The sequence below is a fragment of the Hemiscyllium ocellatum genome, chromosome 7 (assembly GCF_020745735.1).
Source record: "Hemiscyllium ocellatum isolate sHemOce1 chromosome 7, sHemOce1.pat.X.cur, whole genome shotgun sequence".
Lineage (NCBI taxonomy): Eukaryota > Metazoa > Chordata > Chondrichthyes > Orectolobiformes > Hemiscylliidae > Hemiscyllium > Hemiscyllium ocellatum.
Genome location: NC_083407.1, coordinates 13,734,323 through 13,755,499, shown reverse-complemented (window position 1 = coordinate 13,755,499; position 21,177 = coordinate 13,734,323). Strand labels below are relative to the sequence as shown.

The following is a 21,177-nucleotide window of genomic DNA, read 5'->3' as shown; positions in this document are numbered from 1 at the left end:
TTCATCAGGTGGTTGTCCTGATGAAGGAGCGTCGCTCCGAAAGCTAGTGCTTCCAAATAAACCTGTTGAAGTATAACCTGGTTTTGTGTGATTTTTAACTTGTACACCCCAGTTCAACACTGGCACACCCAAATCTTAATTTAGATAAATTTTGGAAGGACAATTCAGGACAGGACTTATATATTTAAAGGTAAGGTCTTGGGGATGTTGCTGAACACAGAGACCTTGGAGTGTAGGTTCATAATTCCTTGAAAATTGAGTTGTAGGTAGATAGGATAATGAAGTGTTTGGTATACTTGCCTTTATTAGTCAATGCATTGAGTATTGGAGTTGAGGCATGTTACAGCAGTACAGGACATTGGTTAGGCCACTGTTGGAACATTGCATGCAATTCTGGTCTCCCTGCTAGAGGAAGGATATTGTAAAACTTGAAAGGGTTCAGAAAACATTTACAAAGATGTTGCCAGGTTTGGGGGGCTTGAGCCAGAGGGACAGGCTGAATAGACTGGGGCTATTTTTTCTGGAGTATCAGAGGCTGCAGAGTAACCTGACAGAGGTTTATAAAATCATGAGGGTCATGAATAGGATAACTAGGCTTGGTGGGGGTGAGGGAGTCCAAAACTAGAGGGCATACATTTAAGGTGAGAGGGGAAAGACTTAAAAGGGACCTAAGGAGCAACTTTTTTCACACAGAGGGTGGTATGTGTATGGAATGAGCTACCAGAGGAAGTGGTGGAGGCTGGTACAATTACAACATTTAAAAGGCATCTGGATGGGTATATGAATAGGAAGGGTTTAGAGGAATATAGGCCAAGTGGTGGAATATGGGACTAGATTAATTTAGGATATCTATGACTCTCCTTATATCTAATACCCTCCACTCCCGGCAGCATCCTAATAAAGGAGGAGAAAGTGAGGACTGCAGATGCTGGAGACCAGAGTTGAAAAATGTGGTGCTGGAAAAGCGCAGCAGGCCAGAAGCTGTGTTTTTCCAGCACCACATTTTTCATCTCTGGTGTCCCTGAAGAAGGGCTTATGCCCGAAACATCGATTCTCCTGCTCCTCGGATGCTGCCTGGCCTGCTGTGTTTTTCCAACACCACAGTTTTCAACTCTCAGCATCCTAATAAATCCAAAGTTTCCACATGCTTCATAAAGTATGGTAACCAGAACTGTACACAGGACACCAAATGTGGTCTGACCAAAGTTTTATACAGCTGCAACATGACTTGCCAACTTTTACAAGCACGTCATATGCCTTCTTTAGCAACGTATCCACTTTCGGGGATCGTGTACCCCAAGATCCCTCTGCACATCAATGTTCCTAAGGGTCCTGCGATTTACTGTGCTATCCATTAATGGGAATAGTTTCCCTTTGTCTTGCACAGCAAATTTAAACGTGGCGGTGTTAAGATGGAGTCCTGCTTGCCTGCCTGCCCAAAGCCCTGTGTCAATATGGGCCTTGCACAGATTTACTATTCTGCCACTGGGTTACCATCAGGGATTTGCTGCTGTGAGTGACCTGACCTTGTTTCTTTACCAGAACCTCTTGCTTTATCAGCCCTCCTGTACAGCCATTCATGAACAAGTGTGTCTCCTGAACCTGGAAGGAGGCAATTTGTCCCCACACTACAGTTATAGATTTGTAGAGTCACACAGGCATAGAATTATACAGTCATAGAATTATACAGCCAGAGTTATACAGCCATAGAATTATACAGCCATAGAATTATACAGTTAGAATTATACAGCCATAGAATTATACAGCCATAGAGTTATACAGTCATAGAGTTATACAGCCATAGAGTTATACAGCCATAGAATTATACAGCCATAGAATTATACAGCCATAGAACTATACAGCCATAGAACTATACAGCCATAGAATTATACAGTCATAGAGTCAAAACTGTCGATTGCAAGTCATAATCAAACTATAAAAAGACTTCAAATTTTCCACAGTATTGCCATTAATTAACCCATTCCAACCACAAGTTCCATGAGCTGTCTTTGAACTGAATAAGACAAAGTCAGTGCAAAACCTAATCTAAACAGCTTCAACTTCTGCTTCCCACTGAGGTGCACCGTAAAGTGATTCACTACTGCATGAGGCTTCCGGTGGTGTGTTGTAAAGGCTTTACAATAACGGCTAGGTAACAGGGGACTGAGTGCACCCTCAGAAATTCTACTCCGACAAGAGTAACCACTTACAGGAAACCAGAGAGGAGGACTGATTTGTACGGAAATAGGTTCACCCTGATTCAAAAGGTTCCAAACAAGTCCAAGAACAATTGAATTAAGGTAAAACCATTGAAAATTGACATCTGTTCTATGTGTGACATGGAATATATTTGAGTAAAAATTGAGGTCTGCAGATGCTGGAGATCAGAGCTGAAAATGTGTTGCTGGTTAAAGCGCAGCAGGTCAGGCAGCATCCAAGGAACAGGAAATTCGACGTTTCGGGCACAAGCGAAACGTCAAGGGCTTGTGCCTGAAACGTCGAATTTCCTTGGATGCTGCCCGACCTGCTGTGCTTTAACCAGCAACACACTTTCAGCATGGAATATATTTGGCCAAATTAAACAACTGCTGATGAATTAAGTTGTCACAGCAAAACATGCACAAATGTCTGAACTCAGGAATGAGTTGTTGTATGAAAGCAAAAAGAAAAAATTAATCAGTTAATCAGGAATATTTTGCTATAAGCTCATGGTTGCACCATAGTACGCAGTACTTTTTATGCTGGGGTGGCAGGGTGGTTCAGAGGATGACATTGCTGCTTCGTAGCACTAGGGACCTGGGTTCGATTCCAGCCTCGGGTGACTGTCTGTGTGCAGTTTGCACATTCTCCCCGTGTCTGTGTGGGTTTCCTCTGGCTTCCTCCCATGGTGCAAAGATGTACAGGTTAGGTAAAGTGACCATCCTAAATTATCCACAGTGTTCAGGGATGTGTAGATTAGGTGCATTAGTTAGGGGTAAATGTAGAGTAATAGGGGAATGGGTCTGGGTAGGTTACTCTTTGGAGGGTCGATGTGGACTCGTTGGGCCAAAGGGCCTGTTTCCTAAACTGTTGGGATTCTAGAGTCACAGACGCACAGACCTTTCGGTCCAACCAGTCCATGCCAAACTAAACTAGTCCCACCTGCTTGCACCTGGCCTATTTCTCTCCAAACTTTCCAATTCATGCACTTATCCAAATGTCTTTTAAATATTGTAATTTTACCCACTTCCTCAGGAAGCTCATTCCACATGCAAACCACCGTCTGTGTGAAAAACATTGCCCCTTGTGTCTATTTTACAATCTTTCTCCTCTCACCTTAAGAATGTTCCTCTGGGTCTTGAAATCCCCTATCTTGGGGAAAGGACCCCTGCCATTAACCCTATCTATACCCACAATTACCACAGAAAGGGCCACAGGAGAAAAAAGAGGCCATTCAGCCCATCCAATCCCTGCCAGCTCTCTGCAAGAACAACTCAGCCACTTGTCCACCATTTCCCATCACCTTGATTTTCTTTTCTCTCTTTGAACTTATCCAACTCCCACTCGGAAGATACTGTTGATTCTGCCTACCCCACACTCTCGAACAGTGTAGTCCAGACCCTAACCACTCGCTATCTGAAAAGAATTGTCTCCTCATGTGGCCTGTGGTACTTTAACCAATCACCTTAACTCAGTGCCCTCTGGTTTTTGAAACTTCTGCCAATGGGAACCGTTTCTCCCTGTCCACTGTGTCAAGAACCCTCACAACTTTAAGCATCTCGAACAAATCATTTCTCCAAGGAGGACAACCCTAGCTTTCTCCACACAACTAAGTCTTTTGTACTCAGAAACCTTCTTGTAGTAGTTTTAGGCCCAGTGCCTAAGGAAGGTTGGGATGGTGTTGAAGGGGGTTCAGAGGAGATTTACAAGCTTGTCACGTGAGGAGTGGTTGAGGACTCTGGGTCTATACTCGATGGAGTTGAGAAGGATGAGGCGGGGGGGATCTCATTGAAATTTACAGAATACTGAGAGGCCTGGATAGAGTGGATGTGGAGAAGATGTGGCCACCAGTAGGAGAAACTAGGACCCAAGGGCACATCCTCAGAGTGAAGGGGCAGTCCTGAGATGAGGAGGAGTTTCTTCTGCCCAAGGGTGGTGAGTCTGTGGAACTCATTGCCGCTGAGGGCAGTGGAGGTCATGTCATTGAGTGTATTTAATTCAGAGATGGATAGGCTCTTGATTATAAAGGGATCAAGGATTATGGGAGAAGGCAGGAGAAAAGAGTTGAGAAACATATCAGCTATGATCGAATGATGCAGCAAACTCAATGAGCCGAATGGCCTCATTCTTCTCCTACACCTTCTGGTCTTCAAAGAACAAAGACAATTTGCCGGTTGGGAACAGGCCCTTCAGCCCTCCAAGCTTGTTCCAATCCAAAACCAAAAGAGAAAATGCTGGAAAATCTCAGCAGGTCTGGCAGCATCTCTAAGGAGAGAAAAAAGCTGTGTTTCAAGTCTGACTGGTCAGTAGTTACACGGAATATCCCTACTACCCTTCTTGAACAGGGGGACAACAACATGAGCAACCCTCCAGTCCTCTGGCACATCACCTGTGTTTAAGGATGCCACAAAGATATCTGTCAGGGCCCAGCTATTTCCTCCTTCACCTCCCTCAGCAACTTGGGATAGATCCCATCTGGGTTGTAGGTTTGCTCATTAAGCTGTCGGTTTGATATCCAGACGTTTCGTTACCTGGCTAGGTAACATCATCAGTGGCGACCTCCAAGTGAAGCGAAGCTGTTGTCTCCTGCTTTCTATTTATATATTTGTTCTGGATGGGGTTCCTGAGGTTTGAGGTTATGTCATTTCCTGTTCGTTTTCTGAAGGGTTGATAGATGGTATCTGGATCCATGTGTTTGTTTATGGCATTGTGGTTGGAATGCCAGACCTCTAGGAATTCTCTGGCATGTCTTTGCTTAGCCTGCCCCAGGATAGATGAGTTGTCCCAGTCGAAATGGTGGGGTTTTTTCATCTGTGTGATAGGGCTACAAGGGAGAGAGTGTCGTGTCTTTTTGTGGCTAGCTGGTGTTCGTGTATCCTGGTGGCTAACTTTCTTCCTGTTTGTCCTACGTAGTGTTTGTGGCAGTCCTTGCATGGAATTTTGTAGATGACGTTGGTTTTGTCCATGGGTTGTACTGGGTCTTTTAAGTTTGTTAGTTTTTGTTTGAGAGTGTTGGTAGGTTTGTATGCTACTAGGATTCCGAGGGGTCTTAGTAGTCTGGCTGTCATTTCTGAAACTTCTTTGATATATGGTAAGGTGGTTAGGGTTTCTGGCTGTGTTGGGTCTGCTTGTCATGGTTTGTTCCTGAGGAATCTGCGGACTGTATTTTTTGAGTATACATTCTTCTTGAATACCTGGTATAGATGGTTCTCCTCTGTTTTCCGAAGTTCGTCTGTGCTGCAGTGTGTGGTGGCTCGTTGGAATAGTGTTCTGATACAGCTTTGTTTGTGTATGTTGGGATGGTTGCTGGTGTAGTTAAGTATTTGGTCAGTGTTTGTCGGTTTTCTGTATACGTTGGTTTGTAGTTCTCCGTTGCCCTTTCTTTCGACTGTGACGTCCAGGAATTTGAGTTTGTTGTCGGTTTCTTCCTCCTTGATGAACTTTATGCCTGTGAGGGTGTTGTTCATTATGTTAAATGTCTCTTCTATCTTGTTTCGTTTTGTGATGACAAAGGTGTCATCTACGTAGCGGACCCAAATCCTGTCCTGGGGATTTGTCCACCTTAACATTCTTTAGCCTACCCAACACATCTTCCCTCCTTATGTCGACGTGATCCAGAGTAAATGTCTATCTCTGATCTCAACATTCATCATGCCCCTCTCCTCAGTGAACAATGATGCAAAGTAATCATCGAGAATCTCACCCATTTTCTCAGGTTTGACACACAGCCTTCCTTCCTTATCCTTTAATGGGCCAACCCTTTCTCTCGTTACCCTCTTGCTTGTTATATGTGAATAAAAGGCCTTGCAATCCTCCTTAATTCTGCTCACTAATGTTATTTAATGACCCACCCCCCTCCCCTTAGCCCGCTTGATTCCTCATTTAAGACTGGTCCTACTTTCCCGATATTCCTCCAAGGTCCATTCTGTTCTGAGCTGTCTGGACCTTATCTACGCTTCCCTTTTCCTCTTGGCTAGTTGCACAATTTCTCCTGTCATCCGCAGTTCACGAATCTTGTCTTTCTTATCCCTTGTTTTCAAAGGGACATGCCTATCCTGCACTATCTCCAACCTATTTTTGAAAGCCTCCCACATCTCAAATGTGGACTTCCCTTCAAATAGCTGCCCCCAATCCAGCTCCTGGCTGTCAAATTTTGATATAATTGACCTTCCTGAAGAAGGGCTTATGCCCGAAACGTCAAATCTCCTGTTCCCTGGATGCTGCCTGACCTGCTGCGCTTTTTCAGCAACACATTTTCAGCCATAATTGGCCTTTGACCCAGCTCAGTACTCTTCCCTGAGGACCACTCTCATCTTTGGTGGATTGTTTTGTGCATTTTTTCTAAAATTGCGTGAAGGAATTCCTGTTCCTTCTTGATTGTTATCATGTAATCTTGCTCAGGCTAATTGTGTCAGACTTCCCCCTCAGAATCAAGACAGGTTTGATCAAATTGCGTTCACTTCTCCCTCCTTCCCCAACACAGGCTGTGCTAGCCTCTCCCTTTCACAACATGAGACAGTGCAGTTCGCTTCTTGTGTTCTGCCAGTGGGTCTCATTCAGCACAATGAGAAAATAGCTCCAAGATTATTCCCTTGCTCTGATGGCAGAGAAAAGAATCGCACTACCTTCACTCACCATCAGGGGGAGCCAAAAGACAAGATTTGAAAAATCCAAGGAATGCAGGAATTATTCTATGAGGGCTGATGAAGATCTTTTTTGGTTCATTTGCTAATTTCCTGATAGTCATGCGATATGAAATGAGGAAAACCACACTGGAGCAGGGCTTTGTAAACCACGGCTCCAAGTTCATCTCATTTATCCCAAGCCCTGCTACACTCACCCCATTACATCTCAAAATCATTCACAGAACCAAGTACCAAGCACACACCAGACAATCAAACAATCAAGAATTTAATCATCACCCCTTAATATTGCTATTGCTGAACGCCCCACGACCAACGATCAGAAACCGAACTGGATTCACCACATAAACGCAGTGGCTGCAATAGCAGTTCCGAGGCTGAGAATACTACAGCCGGTAGCTCACCTCCTGACTCCCTGAACCCTGTCCACCATCTACAAGGCACAGGACAGAAGTTTGATGGAATACTCCACACTTGCCTGGATGGGTGCAGCACTAGAGCCTGACAGAAGTTTAGAAAATAATGAGGGGTATAGATAGAGTTAAGGGTCGTTGTGTTTTCTCTGGGGAGGGGCATTTCAAAACCAGGAGAGAGGAGAGAAATTTAAAAAAGACATGAGGGGCAAATCTTTTACACAGAGGGTGGTTTATGCGTGGAATGAACTTCCAGAGGAAATGGTGGATGTGGGTACAATTATGTTTAAAAGACATTTGGATGAGCACATGAACAGAAAAAGGTTTGCAGGGACATGAGCCAGGAGTAGGTAAGTTGGGGCTAGTTTACTTTGGGATCATGGTCTTCATGGACTGCAGGTTCTGTTCCTGTCTTGTATGATTCTATGACAATCCAGGGCAAAGCTTGATTGTCGCCCCATCCAACACATTCAGCCTTCACTCTCTTCACCTCTGAAACAATGTGAATACCACCGATAAGGTGCACTGTACTAACTTACCAAGGTTCCTATGACAGCATCATCCAAAACCACCACCGGTATCATCTAGTAGGACAAGGGCAGCAGATCCATGGGAACATCACCATCTTGAAGTTCCCCTCCGAGCTATTCGCCATCCTGACTCGGAAATATATCGCCGTTCCGTCACTGTCACTGGGTCAAAATCCTGGAATTCCCTCCCTCAGAGCATTGTGCGTCAACCCACAGCAGGTGGACTGCAGCGATTCAAGATGGCAGCTCACCCCCCTGCCCCCACATGCGCCAGGGTAACGCGGGATGGACCAGCAATACCCACACCCTTTGAATGAAATTTTGTCAAAAAATGGTGAGGGCCCAAAATGGTCACTCATCCGATCGCGTCTGTAATGGATCTCCTAAATCTCTTGCTGACATTCTCCCCCCACCTCCTTTTCCTGCATCCCTGTGCATTCCTCCTCCTCAGATAGTCACAACTGGAATTTGAAAATGTGGAAACATGTGCGGTAAGCATGGAAGCCATTCCGGCAAAAAATAAGCCAGCAGCTTCGTGCCACCTTGCAGCAAATTAAAAACAGGATTGAGTTCTCTTTTCTGGGCCACAGTCACTGATTCCTCACTTTGCAATCCCAGACTGTGGAGAACGATTGTCGTGTCTTGTTCCCTGCCAGTGGGAAGTTAATTGCTGAGCAACTGGAAGGTTATATTTTTCATTCCTTTGAAGTGAGAAGCGCAGAGATGTGCAGGTTGGGTGGATTGGCCAGGCTAAATTGTTCACAATGTCCAGGGATGTGCAGGCTAGCTGGATTAGCCATGGGAAATGTAGCCATGGGATAGGATAGGGTGCGGGTCTGGGTGGGATGCACTTCGGAAGATCAGCGTGGACTTGATGGGCTGAATGGCGTGCTTCCGACAATGAAGGAACTCGAGGATTCTGGGGGTAATTATGATATCGAATGCATTCCATGTGGAGAAAGGTTGAATTCGATTTCAGTAGCAATACTCAAAAGGAGTTGGAGAAATACATAATTGAGGAAAGAGCAAGGTAGAATTGCTCTGGTAGCTCCTTCAGCATGTCATGAGGGGCAGAATGGCCTTACCGTGCTGTATAATGCTGTAACAATTTTTAAGAATAATTTATTTGTAAGAAGAAAAGGTTTTTCCAGGGCCCAACCACTGGTGTGTTTGTTATTCCAGGGCCCAATCACTGGCAATTTTGATATTCCAGTGCCAATCACTGGTGTGTTTGTTATTACAGTGTCCGAACACTGGCATGTTTGTTATTACAGTGCCCAACCACTGGTGTGTTTGTTATTACTGTGCCCAATCACTGGCGTTGTTGTTATTACAGTTCCCAATCACTGGTGTGTTTTGCTATTACAGTGCCCAACCACTGGCGTTGTTGTTATTACAGAGCTCAATCATTGGTGTGTTTGTTATTACAGTGCCCAATCGCTGGTGTTGTTGTTATTACAGTGCCCAACCACTGGCGTTGTTGTTATTACAGTACCCAATCACTGGTGTTGTTGTTATTACAGTGCCCAACCACTGGCGTTGTTGTTATTACAGAGCCCAATCACTGGTGTGTTTTTGTTATTCGAGTGCCTAATCACTGGCATTGTTGTTATTACAGTGCCCAGTCACTGGTGTGTTTGTCATTACAGTGCCCAATCACTGGCGTTGTTGTTATTACAGTGCCCAATCACTGGTGTGTTTGTTATTACAGTGCCCAATCACTGGTGTTGTTGTTATTACAGTGCCCAACCACTTGAGTGTTTGTTATTACAGTGCCCAACCATTGGCGTTGTTGTTATTACAGTGCCCAATCACTGGTGTTGTTGTTATTACAGTGCCCAATCACTGGTGTGTTTGTTATTACAGTGCCCAATCACTGGCGTTGTTGTTATTACAGTGCCCAATCATTGGTATGTTTGTTATTACAGTGCCCAATCACTGGTGTTGTTGTTATTACAGTGCCCAATCACTGGTGTGTTTGTTATTACAGTGCCTAATCACTGGCGTTGTTGTTATTACGGTGCCCAATCATTGGTATGTTTGTTATTACAGTACCCAATCACTGGTGTGTTTGTTATTACAGTGCCCAATCACTGGCGTTGTTGTTATTACAGTGCCCAATCATTGGTATGTTTGTTATTACAGTGCCCAATCACTGGTATGTTTGTTATTTCAGTGCCCAATCACTGGTGTGTTTGTTATTACAGTGCCCAATCACTGGCGTTGTTGTTATTACTGTGCCCAATCATTGGTATGTTTGTTATTACAGTGCCCAATCACTGGTGTTGTTGTTATTACAGTGCCCAATCATTGGTGTGTTTGTTATTACAGTGCCCAATCACTGGCGTTGTTGTTATTACAGTGCCCGATCACTGGTGTGTTTGTTATTACAGTGCCCAATCATTGGTATGTTTGTTATTACAGTGCCCAATCACTGGTGTTGTTGTTATTACAGTGCCCAATCACTGGTGTGTTTTTGTTATTCGAGTGCCCAATCACTGGCATTGTTGTTATTACAGTGCCCAGTCACTGGTGTGTTTGTCATTACAGTGCCCAATCACTGGCGTTGTTGTTATTACAGTGCCCAATCACTGGCATTGTTGTTATTACAGTGCTCAACCACTGCCGTTGTTGTGATTACAGTGCCCAATCACTGGTGTGTTTGTTATTACAGTGCCCAATCACTGGCGTTGTTGTTATTACAGTGCCCAACCACTTGAGTGTTTGTTATTACAGTGCCCAACCATTGGCGTTGTTGTCATTACAGTGCCCAATCACTGGTGTGTTTGTTATTACAGTGCCCAATCACTGGCGTTGTTGTTATTACAGTGCCCAATCATTGGTATGTTTGTTATTACAGTGCCCAATCACTGGTGTGTTTGTTAGTACAGTGCCCAATCACTGGTGTGTTTGTTATTACAGTGCCCAATCACTGGCGTTGTTGTTATTACTGTGCCCAATCATTGGTATGTTTGTTATTACAGTGCCCAATCACTGGCGTTGTTGTTATTACAGTGCCCAACCATTGGCGTTGTTGTTATTACAATGCCCAATCACTGGTGTGTTTGTTATTACAGTGCCCAATCATTGGTGTGTTTGTTATTACAGTGCCCAATCACTGGTATGTTTGTTATTACAGTGCCCAATCACTGGTGTTGTTGTTATTACAGTGCCCAATCACTGGTGTGTTTGTTATTACAGTGCCCAATCATTGGTATGTTTGTTATTACAGTGCCCAATCACTGGCGTTGTTGTTATTACAGTGTCCAATCACTGGTGTGTTTGTTATTCCAGGCTCCTTTGAACATGAAAGCTGTTCTCCAGTCTGGCTGGCTCCTCACTACAGCATTTGGAAATGTCGTGGTGATTATTGTGGCCAAAGCTGCTTACATGGAACAGGTATGTGCTTCTAACATTCTGCCATTCCCTGCTTGAAGATAGACGAGAATGTCATAAATGATGAAAACTGGAAAATCATGATCATGTTTCATAGCTATTGTACACATGTGCTGGGTATGCCTGTGTATTGTGATGATGAGTCAGCAGTCTCTTGTTAAAAATGTGAGTGAGTAGTGTCTACATGTTAGTTGTAGCAGTGACTTCGATGTTAGATGAAACCAATGTACTGTCTTGGAGAGAGAGAGAGATGAGATGGAGTGATTCAGCCTGATGGCCACCATACCTCAGGTGAGGAGATAGGTTGGGAAGGGGAGCCTTTCATGCCAATGGCAGCTGGTGCCGAAACTGAATCCACACTGTAGGTATCACTCGGCATTACTAATCAGCATCCAGCCAACTGAGCTTACTGACCATTAACTGTGACAGAGCTGCATATGTGTGGTGGTTATATCTGTGTATTAGTTGTGTCTGTGTGTTAGCTGGGTCTGTGTGTGAGCAGGGTCTGTGTGTTAGCTGGATCTGTGTATTAGCTGTGTCTGTGTACTGCCTGTGTCTGTGTGATAGCTGTGCCTGTGTATTGGTGTGTAACTGTGATAGCTGTGTCTATGTGTTAGCTGTGTCTGTGTGTTAGCTGTGTCTGTGTGTTAGCTGTATCTGTGTATTAGCTGTGTCTGTGTGTTAGCTATGTCTGTATGTTAGCTGTGACTGTGTGATAGCTGTGTCTGTGTGTTAGCTATGTCTGTGTGTTAGCTGAGCCTGTGTGTTAGCTGTGTCTGTGTATTAGCTGAGTCTGTGTATTAGCTGTGTCTGAGTATTGCCTGTGTCTGTGTGATAGCTGTGCCTGTGTACTGGCTGTGTAACTGTGATAGCTGTGTCTATGTGTTAGCTGTGTCTGTGTGTTAGCTGTGTCTATGTATTAGCTGTGTCTGTGTATTAGCTATGTCTGTGTGTTAGCTGAGCCTGTGTGTTAGCTGTGTCTGTGTATTAGCTGAGTCTGTGTATTAGCTGTGTCTGCGTGATAGCTGTGTCTGTGTGATAGCTGTGTCTGTGTGTTAGCTATGTCTGTATGTTAGCTGAGCCTGTGTGTTAGCTGTGTCTGTGTATTAGCTGAGTCTGTGTATTAGCTGTGTCTGCGTGATAGCTGTGTCTGTGTGTTAGCTATGTCTGTATGTTAGCTGAGCCTGTGTTAGCTGTGTCTGTGTATTAGCTGAGTCTGTGTATTAGCTGTGTCTGCGTGATAGCTGTGTCTGCTTGATAGCTGTTTCTGTGTGATAGCTATGTCTGTGTTTTAGCCATGTCTGTGTATTAGCTGTGTCTGTGTGTTAGCTGTGTCTACGTGTCAGCTGTGTCTGTGTATTAGCTGTGTCTGTGTATTAGTTGTGTCTGTGTATTAGCTGTGTCTGTGTATTAGCTGTGTCTGTGTGATATCTGTGTCTGTGTAATTGCTGTGTCTGTGTGATAGCTGTGTCTGTGTGATAGCTGTGTCTGTGTTTTAGCCATGTCTGTGTATTAGCTGTGTCTGTGTGTTAGCTGTGTCTACGTGTCAGCTGTGTCTGTGTATTATCTGTGTCTGTGTATTAGTTGTGTCTGTGTGATATCTGTGTCTGTGTGTTAGCTGTGTCTGTGTGATAGCTGTGTCTGTCTATTAGCTGTGTCTGTGTATTAGATGTGTCAATGTGTTTGCTACGTCGCTATGATATCTGTGTATTGGCTGTGTCTGTGTGTTACTGTGTCAGTGTATTAGCTGTGTCAGTGTATTAGCTGTGTCAGTGTATTAGCTGTGTCTGTGTATTAGCTGTGTGTGTGTATTAATTGTGTCTATGTATTAGCTGTATTGTGTATTAGCTGTATTGTGCATTAGCTGTGCCTGTGTGTTAGCTGTGCCTGTGTATTAGCCATGTCTGTGTTTTAAATGTGTCTGTAGGACAGTTGTGGCTGTGTCATAGTGGAGTCTGTGTATTAGGTGTGTCTGTGTGTTAGCTGTGTCTGTGTTATAGCTGTACCTGTGTATTAGCTGTGTCTGTGTATTAGCTGTGTCTGTGTATTAGCTGTATCTGTTTATTAGCTGTGTCTGTGTATTAGCTGTGTCTGTGTGATAGCTGTGTCTGTGTGATAGCTGTGTCTGTGTGATAGCTGTGTCTGTGTGATAGCTGTGTCTGTGTATTAGCTGTGTCAGTGTGGTAGCTGTGTGTGTACATTAGTCGTGTCTGTGTGATAACTGTCTGTGTGATAACTGTGTCTGTGTGATATCTGCATCTTCGTATTAGCTGTGTCTGTGTGAAAGCTATGTCTGTGTAGCAGCTGTGTCTGTGTGTTAGCTGTGTCTGTGTGTTAGCTGTATCTGTGTATTAGCTGTGTCTGTGTGTTAGCTATGTCTGTATGTTAGCTGTGACTGTGTGATAGCTGTGTCTGTGTGTTAGCTATGTCTGTGTATTAGCTGAGTCTGTGTATTAGCTGTGTCTGAGTATTGCCTGTGTCTGTGTGATAGCTGTGCCTGTGTACTGGCTGTGTAACTGTGATAGCTGTGTCTATGTGTTAGCTGTGTCTGTGTGTTAGCTGTGTCTATGTATTAGCTGTGTCTGTGTATTAGCTATGTCTGTGTGTTAGCTGAGCCTGTGTGTTAGCTGTGTCTGTGTATTAGCTGAGTCTGTGTATTAGCTGTGTCTGCGTGATAGCTGTGTCTGCTTGATAGCTGTGTCTGTGTGTTAGCTGTGTCTGTGTATTAGCTGTGTCTGTGTATTAGCTGTGTCTGCGTGATAGCTGTGTCTACGTGATAGCTATGTCTGTGTTTTAGCCATGACTGTGTATTAGCTGTGTCTGTGTGTTAGCTGTGTCTACGTGTCAGCTGTGTCTGTGTATTAGCTGTGTCTGTGTATTAGTTGTGTCTGTGTATTAGTTGTGTCTGTGTAATTGCTGTGTCTGTGTGATAGCTGTGTCTGTGTAATAGCTGTGTCTGTGTTTTAGCCATGTCTGTGTATTAGCTGTGTCTGCGTGATAGCTGTGTCTACGTGTCAGCTGTGTCTGTGTATTAGTTGTGTCTGTGTATTAGCTGTGTCCGTGTGATATCTGTGTCTGTGCAATTGCTGTGTCTGTGTGATAGCTGTGTCTGTGTGATAGCTGTGTCTGTGTGATAGCTGAGTCTGTGTATTAGCTGTGTCTGCGTATTAGCTGTGTCTGCTTGATAGCTGTGTCTGTGGGATAGCTCTGTCTGTGTGATAACTGTGTCTGTATGTTAGCTGAGCCTATGTGATAGCTGTGTCTGTGTATTAGCTGTGTCTGTGTATTAGCTGTGTCTGCGTGATAGCTGTGTCTGCGTGATAGCTGTGTCTGTGTGATAGCTGTGTCTGTGTTTTAGCCATGCCTGTGTATTAGCTGTGTCTGTGTGTTAGCTGTGTCTACGTGTCAGCTGTGTCTGTGTATTAGCTGTGTCTGTGTATTAGTTGTGTCTGTGTATTAGTTGTGTCTGTGTGATATCTGTGTCTGTGTGTTAGCTGTGTCTGTGTGATAGCTGTGTCTGTCTATTAGCTGTATCTGTATTAGCTGTGTTTGTGTATTAGATGTGTCAATGTGTTTGCTACGTCGCTATGATATCTGTGTATTGGCTGTGTCTGTGTGTTACTGTGTCAGTGTATTAGCTGTGTCAGTGTATTAGCTGTGTCTGTGTATTAGCTGTGTGTGTGTATTAATTGTGTCTATGTATTAGCTGTATCTGTGTATTAGCTGTATTGTGCATTAGCTGTGCCTGTGTGTTAGCTGTGCCTGTGTATTAGCCATGTCTGTGTATTAAATGTGTCTGTAGGACAGTTGTGGCTGTGTCATAGTGGAGTCTGTGTATTAGGTGTGTCTGTGTGTTAGCTGTGTCTGTGTTATAGCTGTACCTGTGTATTAGCTGTGTCTGTATATTAGCTGTGTCTGTGTATTAGCTGAGTCTGTGTATTAGCTATATCTGTTTATTAGCTGTGTCTGTGTATTAGTTGTGTCTGTGTATTAGCTGTGTCTGTGTGATAGCTGTGTCTGTGTATTAGCTGTGTCAGTGTGGTAGCTGTGTGTGTACATTAGTCGTGTCTGTGTGATAACTGTCTGTGTGATAACTGTGTCTGTGTGATATCTGCGTCTTCGTATTAGCTGTGTCTGTGTGAAAGCTATGTCTGTGTGATTGTTGTGTCAGTGTATTAGCTGTGTCAGTGTATTATCTGTGTCTGTGTGATAGCTGTGTCTGTGTGATAGCTGTGTCTATGTGTCAGCTGTGTCTGTGTGATATCTGTGTCTGTGTATTAGCTGTGTCTGTGCATTAGCTGTGTCTATGTATTAGCTGTGTCTGTGTGTTAGCTGGATCTGTGTATTAGCTGTGTCTACGTACCAGCTCTGTCTGTGTATTGGCTGTGTCTGTGTGTCAGCTGTGCCTGTGTATTGGCTGTGTCTGTGTGTTAGCTATGTCTGTTAAGATAGCTGTGACTGTGTGATAGCTGTGTCTGTGTGTTAGCTATGTCTGTGTGTTAGCTGTGTCCGTGTATTAGCTGAGTCTGTGTATTAGCTGTGTCTGCGTATTAGCTGTGTCTGCTTGATAGCTGTGTCTGTGGGATAGCTCTGTCTGTGTGATAACTGTGTCTGTATGTTAGCTGAGCCTATGTGATAGCTGTGTCTGTGTATTAGCTGTGTCTGCGTGATAGCTGTGTCTGCGTGATAGCTGTGTCTGCATGATAGCTGTGTCTGTGTGATAGCTGTGTCTGTGTTTTAGCCATGTCTGTGTATTAGCTGTGTCTGTGTGTTAGCTGTGTCTACGTGTCAGTTGTGTCTGTGTATTAGCTGTGTCTGTGTATTAGTTGTGTCTGTGTATTAGTTGTGTCTGTGTGATATCTGTGTCCGTGTGTTAGCTGTGTCTGTGTGATAGCCGTGTCTGTCTATTAGCTGTATCTGTATTAGCTGTGTTTGTGTATTAGATGTGTCAATGTGTTTGCTACGTCGCTATGATATCTGTGTATTGGCTGTGTCTGTGTGTTACTGTGTCAGTGTATTAGCTGTGTCAGTGTATTAGCTGTGTCTGTGTATTAGCTGTGTGTGTGTATTAATTGTGTCTATGTATTAGCTGTGTCTGTGTATTAGCTGTATTGTGCATTAGCTGTGCCTGTGTGTTAGCTGTGCCTGTGTATTAGCCATGTCTGTGTATTAAATGTGTCTGTAGGACAGTTGTGGCTGTGTCATAGTGGAGTCTGTGTATTAGGTGTGTCTGTGTGTTAGCTGTGTCTGTGTTATAGCTGTACCTGTGTATTAGCTGTGTCTGTGTATTAGCTGTGTCTGTGTATTAGCTGTGTCTGTGTATTAGCTATATCTGTTTATTAGCTGTGTCTGTGTATTAGTTGTGTCTGTGTGTTAGCTGTGTCTCTGTATTAGCTGTGTCTGTGTGATAGCTGTGTCTGTGTGATAGTTGTGTCTGTGTATGAGCTGTGTGTGTATTAGCTGTGTCTGTGTGTTAGCTGTGTCTGTGTGAGAGCTGTGTTTGTGTGATAATTGTGTCTGTATGATAGCTGTGTCTGCGTGTTAGCTGTGTCTGTGTATTAGCTGTGCCTCTGTGTTAGTTGTGTCTGTGTATTAGCTGTGCGTTTGTGTGTGTATTAGTTGTATCTGTGTGATAGCTGTGTCTGTGTGATAGCTGTGTCTGTGTATTAGCTGTGTCTGTGTATTAGTTGTGTCTGACTGATAACTGTCTCTGTGTCATAGCTGTGTCTGTGTGATAGTTGTGTCTGTGTATGAGCTGTGTGTGTATTAGCTGTGTCTGTGTGTTAGCTGTGTCTGTGTGAGAGCTGTGTTTGTGTGATAATTGTGTCTGTATGATAGCTGTGTCTGCGTGTTAGCTGTGTCTGTGTATTAGCTGTGCCTCTGTGTTAGTTGTGTCTGTGTATTAGCTGTGCGTTTGTGTGTGTATTAGTTGTGTCTGTGTGATAGCTGTGTCTGTGTATTAGCTGTGTCTGTGTATTAGTTGTGTCTGGCTGATAACTGTCTCTGTGTCATAGCTGTGTCTGTGTGATAACTGTGTTTGTGTTATAGCTGTGTCTGTGTGATATCTGTGTTTGTGTATTAGATGTGTCTGTGCGAAAGCTGTGTCTGTGTATTAGCTTTATCTGTGTGATAGCTGTCTCTCTGTGTTAGCTGTGTCTGTGTATTAGCTGTGTCTGTGTTTTAGCTGTGTCAGTGTATTAGCTGTGTTGTGTAGTAGCTGTGTCTGTGTGATTGTTGTGTCTGTATGATAGTTGTGTCTATTATCTGTGTCTGTGTATTAGCTTTGTCTGTGTGATCACTGTGTCTGTGTGATAGTTGTGTCTGTGTGATAACTGTGTCTGTATGATAGCTGTGTCTGCATGTTAGCTGTGTCTGTGTGATAGCTGTGTCTGTGTATTAGCTGTGTCTGTGTGATAGTTGTGTCTGTGTATCAGCTGTGTCTGTGTGATATTTGTATCTGTTTATTATCTGTGTCTGTATTATCTGAGTCTGTGTGTTAGCTGTGTCAGTCTGATAGTTCTGTCTGTGATAGCAGTTGTTCGAGTGATAGATGTATCTGTGTATTAACTGTATCTGTGTGATAGCTGTGTCTGTGTGTTAGCTGTGTTTGTGTGATAGTTCTGTCTGTGATAGCAGTGTCTGTGTGACAGCTGTGTCTATATATTAGCTGTGTCTGTGTATTAGTTGTAACTGTGTGGTAGCTGCATCGTGTATTCGCTGTGTCTTTGTGACAGTTGGGTCAGTGTTTTCGCTGTTTCTGTGTGTTTTCTGCGTCTGTGTATTAGCTGTGTCTGTGTATTGGCTGTGTCTGTGTATTAGCTGCGTCTGTGTATTAGCTGTGTCTGTGTGATATCTGTGTCTGTGTGTCAGCTGTGTATTTGTATTAGCTGTGTCTGTGTGATAATTGTATCTATGTGATACCTCTGTCTGTGTCTTAGCTGTGTGTGTTTGATACTTGTATCTGTGTGATAGTTGTGTCTGTGTGATAGTGTGTCTGTGCATTAGCTGTGTCTGTGCATTAGCTGTGTCTGTGTATTAGCTGTGATTGTGTGTTACTTCTGTCTGTGTATTAGCTGTGCCGGTCTATTATCTGTGGCTGTGCATTAGCTGTATCTGTGTATTAGCTTAATCTGTGTATTAGCTGTGTCTGTGTGATAGCTATGTCTGTGTGTTAGCTGTGTCTGTGTGATAGCTGTGTCTGTGTGATTGCTGTGTTCGTGTGTTAGCTGTGTCTGTGTGTTAGCTGTGTCTCTGTGTTAGCTTTGTCTGTGTGATACCTGTGTCTGTGTGATAATTGTGTCTGTGTGATAGCTGTGACTTTGTATTAGTTGTGTCTGTGTGTTAGCTGTGCCTGTGTATGAGCTGTCTGTGTCATAGTTGTGTCTATGTGATAGCTGTGTCTGTGTATTACTGTGTCTGTGTGTTCGTTGTGTCTGTGTGTTAGCTGTGACTGTGTTTTAACTGTGTCTGTGTATTAGCTGTGTCTTTGTATTAGTTGTGTCTGTGTATTAGCTCTGTCTGTGTGATAGCTGTGCCTGTGTGATAGCTGTGTCTGTGTATTACTTGTGTATGTGTTTTAGCTGTGTTTGTGTGATTGCTGTGTCTGTGTATTGAATGTGTCTGTGTATTAGCTGTGTCTGTGCGATACTTGTGTCTGTGTGATAGCTGTGAGTTTGTATTAGTTGTGTCTGTGTGTTAGCTGTGCCTGTGTATGAGCTGTCTGTGTGATAGCAGTGTCTGTGTGATAGCGGTGTCGGTGTGATAGTTGTGTCTGTATATTAGTTGTGTCTGTATGATAGCTGAGTCTGCGTATTACCTGTGTCTGTGTATTAGCTGTGTCTTTGTATTAGTTGTGTCTGTGTATTAGCTCTGTCTGTGTGATAGCTGTGCCTGTGTGATAGCTGTGTCTGTGTATTACTTGTGTATGTGTTTTAGCTGTGTTTGTGTGATTGCTGTGTCTGTGTATTGAATGTGTCTGTGTATTAGCTGTGTTTGTGCGATACTTGTGTCTGTGTGATAGCTGTGAGTTTGTATTAGTTGTGTCTGTGTGTTAGCTGTGCCTGTGTATGAGCTGTCTGTGTGATAGCAGTGTCTGTGTGATAGCGGTGTCGGTGTGATAGTTGTGTCTGTATATTAGTTGTGTCTGTATGATAGCTGAGTCTGCGTATTACCTGTGTCTGTGTATTAGCTGTGTCTTTGTATTAGTTGTGTCTGTGTATTAGCTCTGTCTGTGTGATAGCTGTGCCTGTGTGATAGCTGTGTCTGTGTATTACTTGTGTATGTGTTTTAGCTGTGTTTGTGTGATTGCTGTGTCTGTGTATTGAATGTGTCTGTGTATTAGCTGTGTCTGTGCGATACTTGTGTCTGTGTGATAGCTGTGAGTTTGTATTAGTTGTGTCTGTGTGTTAGCTGTGCCTGTGTATGAGCTGTCTGTGTGATAGCAGTGTCTGTGTGATAGCGGTGTCGGTGTGATAGTTGTGTCTGTATATTAGTTGTGTCTGTATGATAGCTGAGTCTGCGTATTACCTGTGTCTGTGTATTAGCTGTGTCTGTGTATTAGCTGTGTGTGTGTATTAATTGTGTCTATGTATTAGCTGTATCTGTGTATTAGCTGTATTGTGCATTAGCTGTGCCTGTGTGTTAGCTGTGCCTGTGTATTAGCCATGTCTGTGTATTAAATGTGTCTGTAGGACAGTTGTGGCTGTGTCATAGTGGAGTCTGTGTATTAGGTGTGTCTGTGTGTTAGCTGTGTCTGTGTATTAGCTGTGTCTGTGTATTAGCTATATCTGTTTATTAGCTGTGTCTGTGTATTAGTTGTGTCTGTGTATTAGCTGTGTCTGTGTGATAGCTGTGTCTGTGTATTAGCTGTGTCAGTGTGGTAGCTGTGTGTGTACATTAGTCGTGTCTGTGTGATAACTGTCTGTGTGATAACTGTGTCTGTGTGATATCTGCGTCTTCGTATTAGCTGTGTCTGTGTGAAAGCTATGTCTGTGTGATTGTTGTGTCAGTGTATTAGCTGTGTCAGTGTATTATCTGTGTCTGTGTGATAGCTGTGTCTGTGTGATAGCTGTGTCTATGTGTCAGCTGTGTCTGTGTGATATCTGTGTCTGTGTATTAGCTGTGTCTGTGCATTAGCTGTGTCTATGTATTAGCTGTGTCTGTGTGTTAGCTGGATCTGTGTATTAGCTGTGTCTACGTACCAGCTCTGTCTGTGTATTGGCTGTGTCTGTGTGTCAGCTGTGCCTGTGTATTGGCTGTGTCTGTGTGTTAGCTATGTCTGTAAGATAGCTGTGACTGTGTGATAGCTGTGTCTGTGTGTTAGCTATGTCTGTGTGTTAGCTGTGTCCGTGTATTAGCTGAGTCTGTGTATTAGCTGTGTCTGCGTATTAGCTGTGTCTGCTTGATAGCTGTGTCTGTGGGATAGCTCTGTCTGTGTGATAACTGTGTCTGTATGTTAGCTGAGCCTATGTGATAGCTGTGTCAGTGTATTAGCTGTGTCTGTGTATTAGCTGTGTCTGCGTGATAGCTGTGTCTGCATGATAGCTGTGTCTGTGTGATAGCTGTGTCTGTGTTTTAGCCATGTCTGTGTATTAGCTGTGTCTGTGTGTTAGCTGTGTCTACGTGTCAGCTGTGTCTGTGTCTGTGTATTAGCTGTGTCTGTGTATTAGTTGTGTCAGTGTATTAGTTGTGTCTGTGTGATATCTGTGTCTGTGTGTTAGCTGTGTCTGTGTGATAGTTGTGTCTATTATCTGTGTCTGTGTATTAGCTTTGTCTGTGTGATCACTGTGTCTGTGTGATAGTTGTGTCTGTGTGATAACTGTGTCTGTATGATAGCTGTGTCTGCATGTTAGCTGTGTCTGTGTGATAGCTGTGTCTGTGTATTAGCTGTGTCTGTGTATTAGCTGTGTCTGTGTGATAGTTGTGTCTGTGTATCAGCTGTGTCTGTGTGATATTTGTATCTGTTTATTATCTGTGTCTGTATTATCTGAGTCTGTG

At 43.6% G+C, this 21,177-nt stretch overlaps 1 protein-coding gene across 1 annotated transcript in view; it reads left to right on the top strand.

Annotated features, from left to right (window-relative positions):
• Positions 1 to 21,177, top strand: part of slc15a2 (solute carrier family 15 member 2) — a 119,617-nt gene that overhangs the window by 88,464 nt on the left and 9,976 nt on the right. The window contains exon 22 of the mRNA XM_060827732.1: positions 11,080 to 11,184. Coding sequence (XP_060683715.1) covers positions 11,080 to 11,184 — 105 coding nt within the window. The remainder of the gene's footprint in view (positions 1 to 11,079; positions 11,185 to 21,177) is intronic.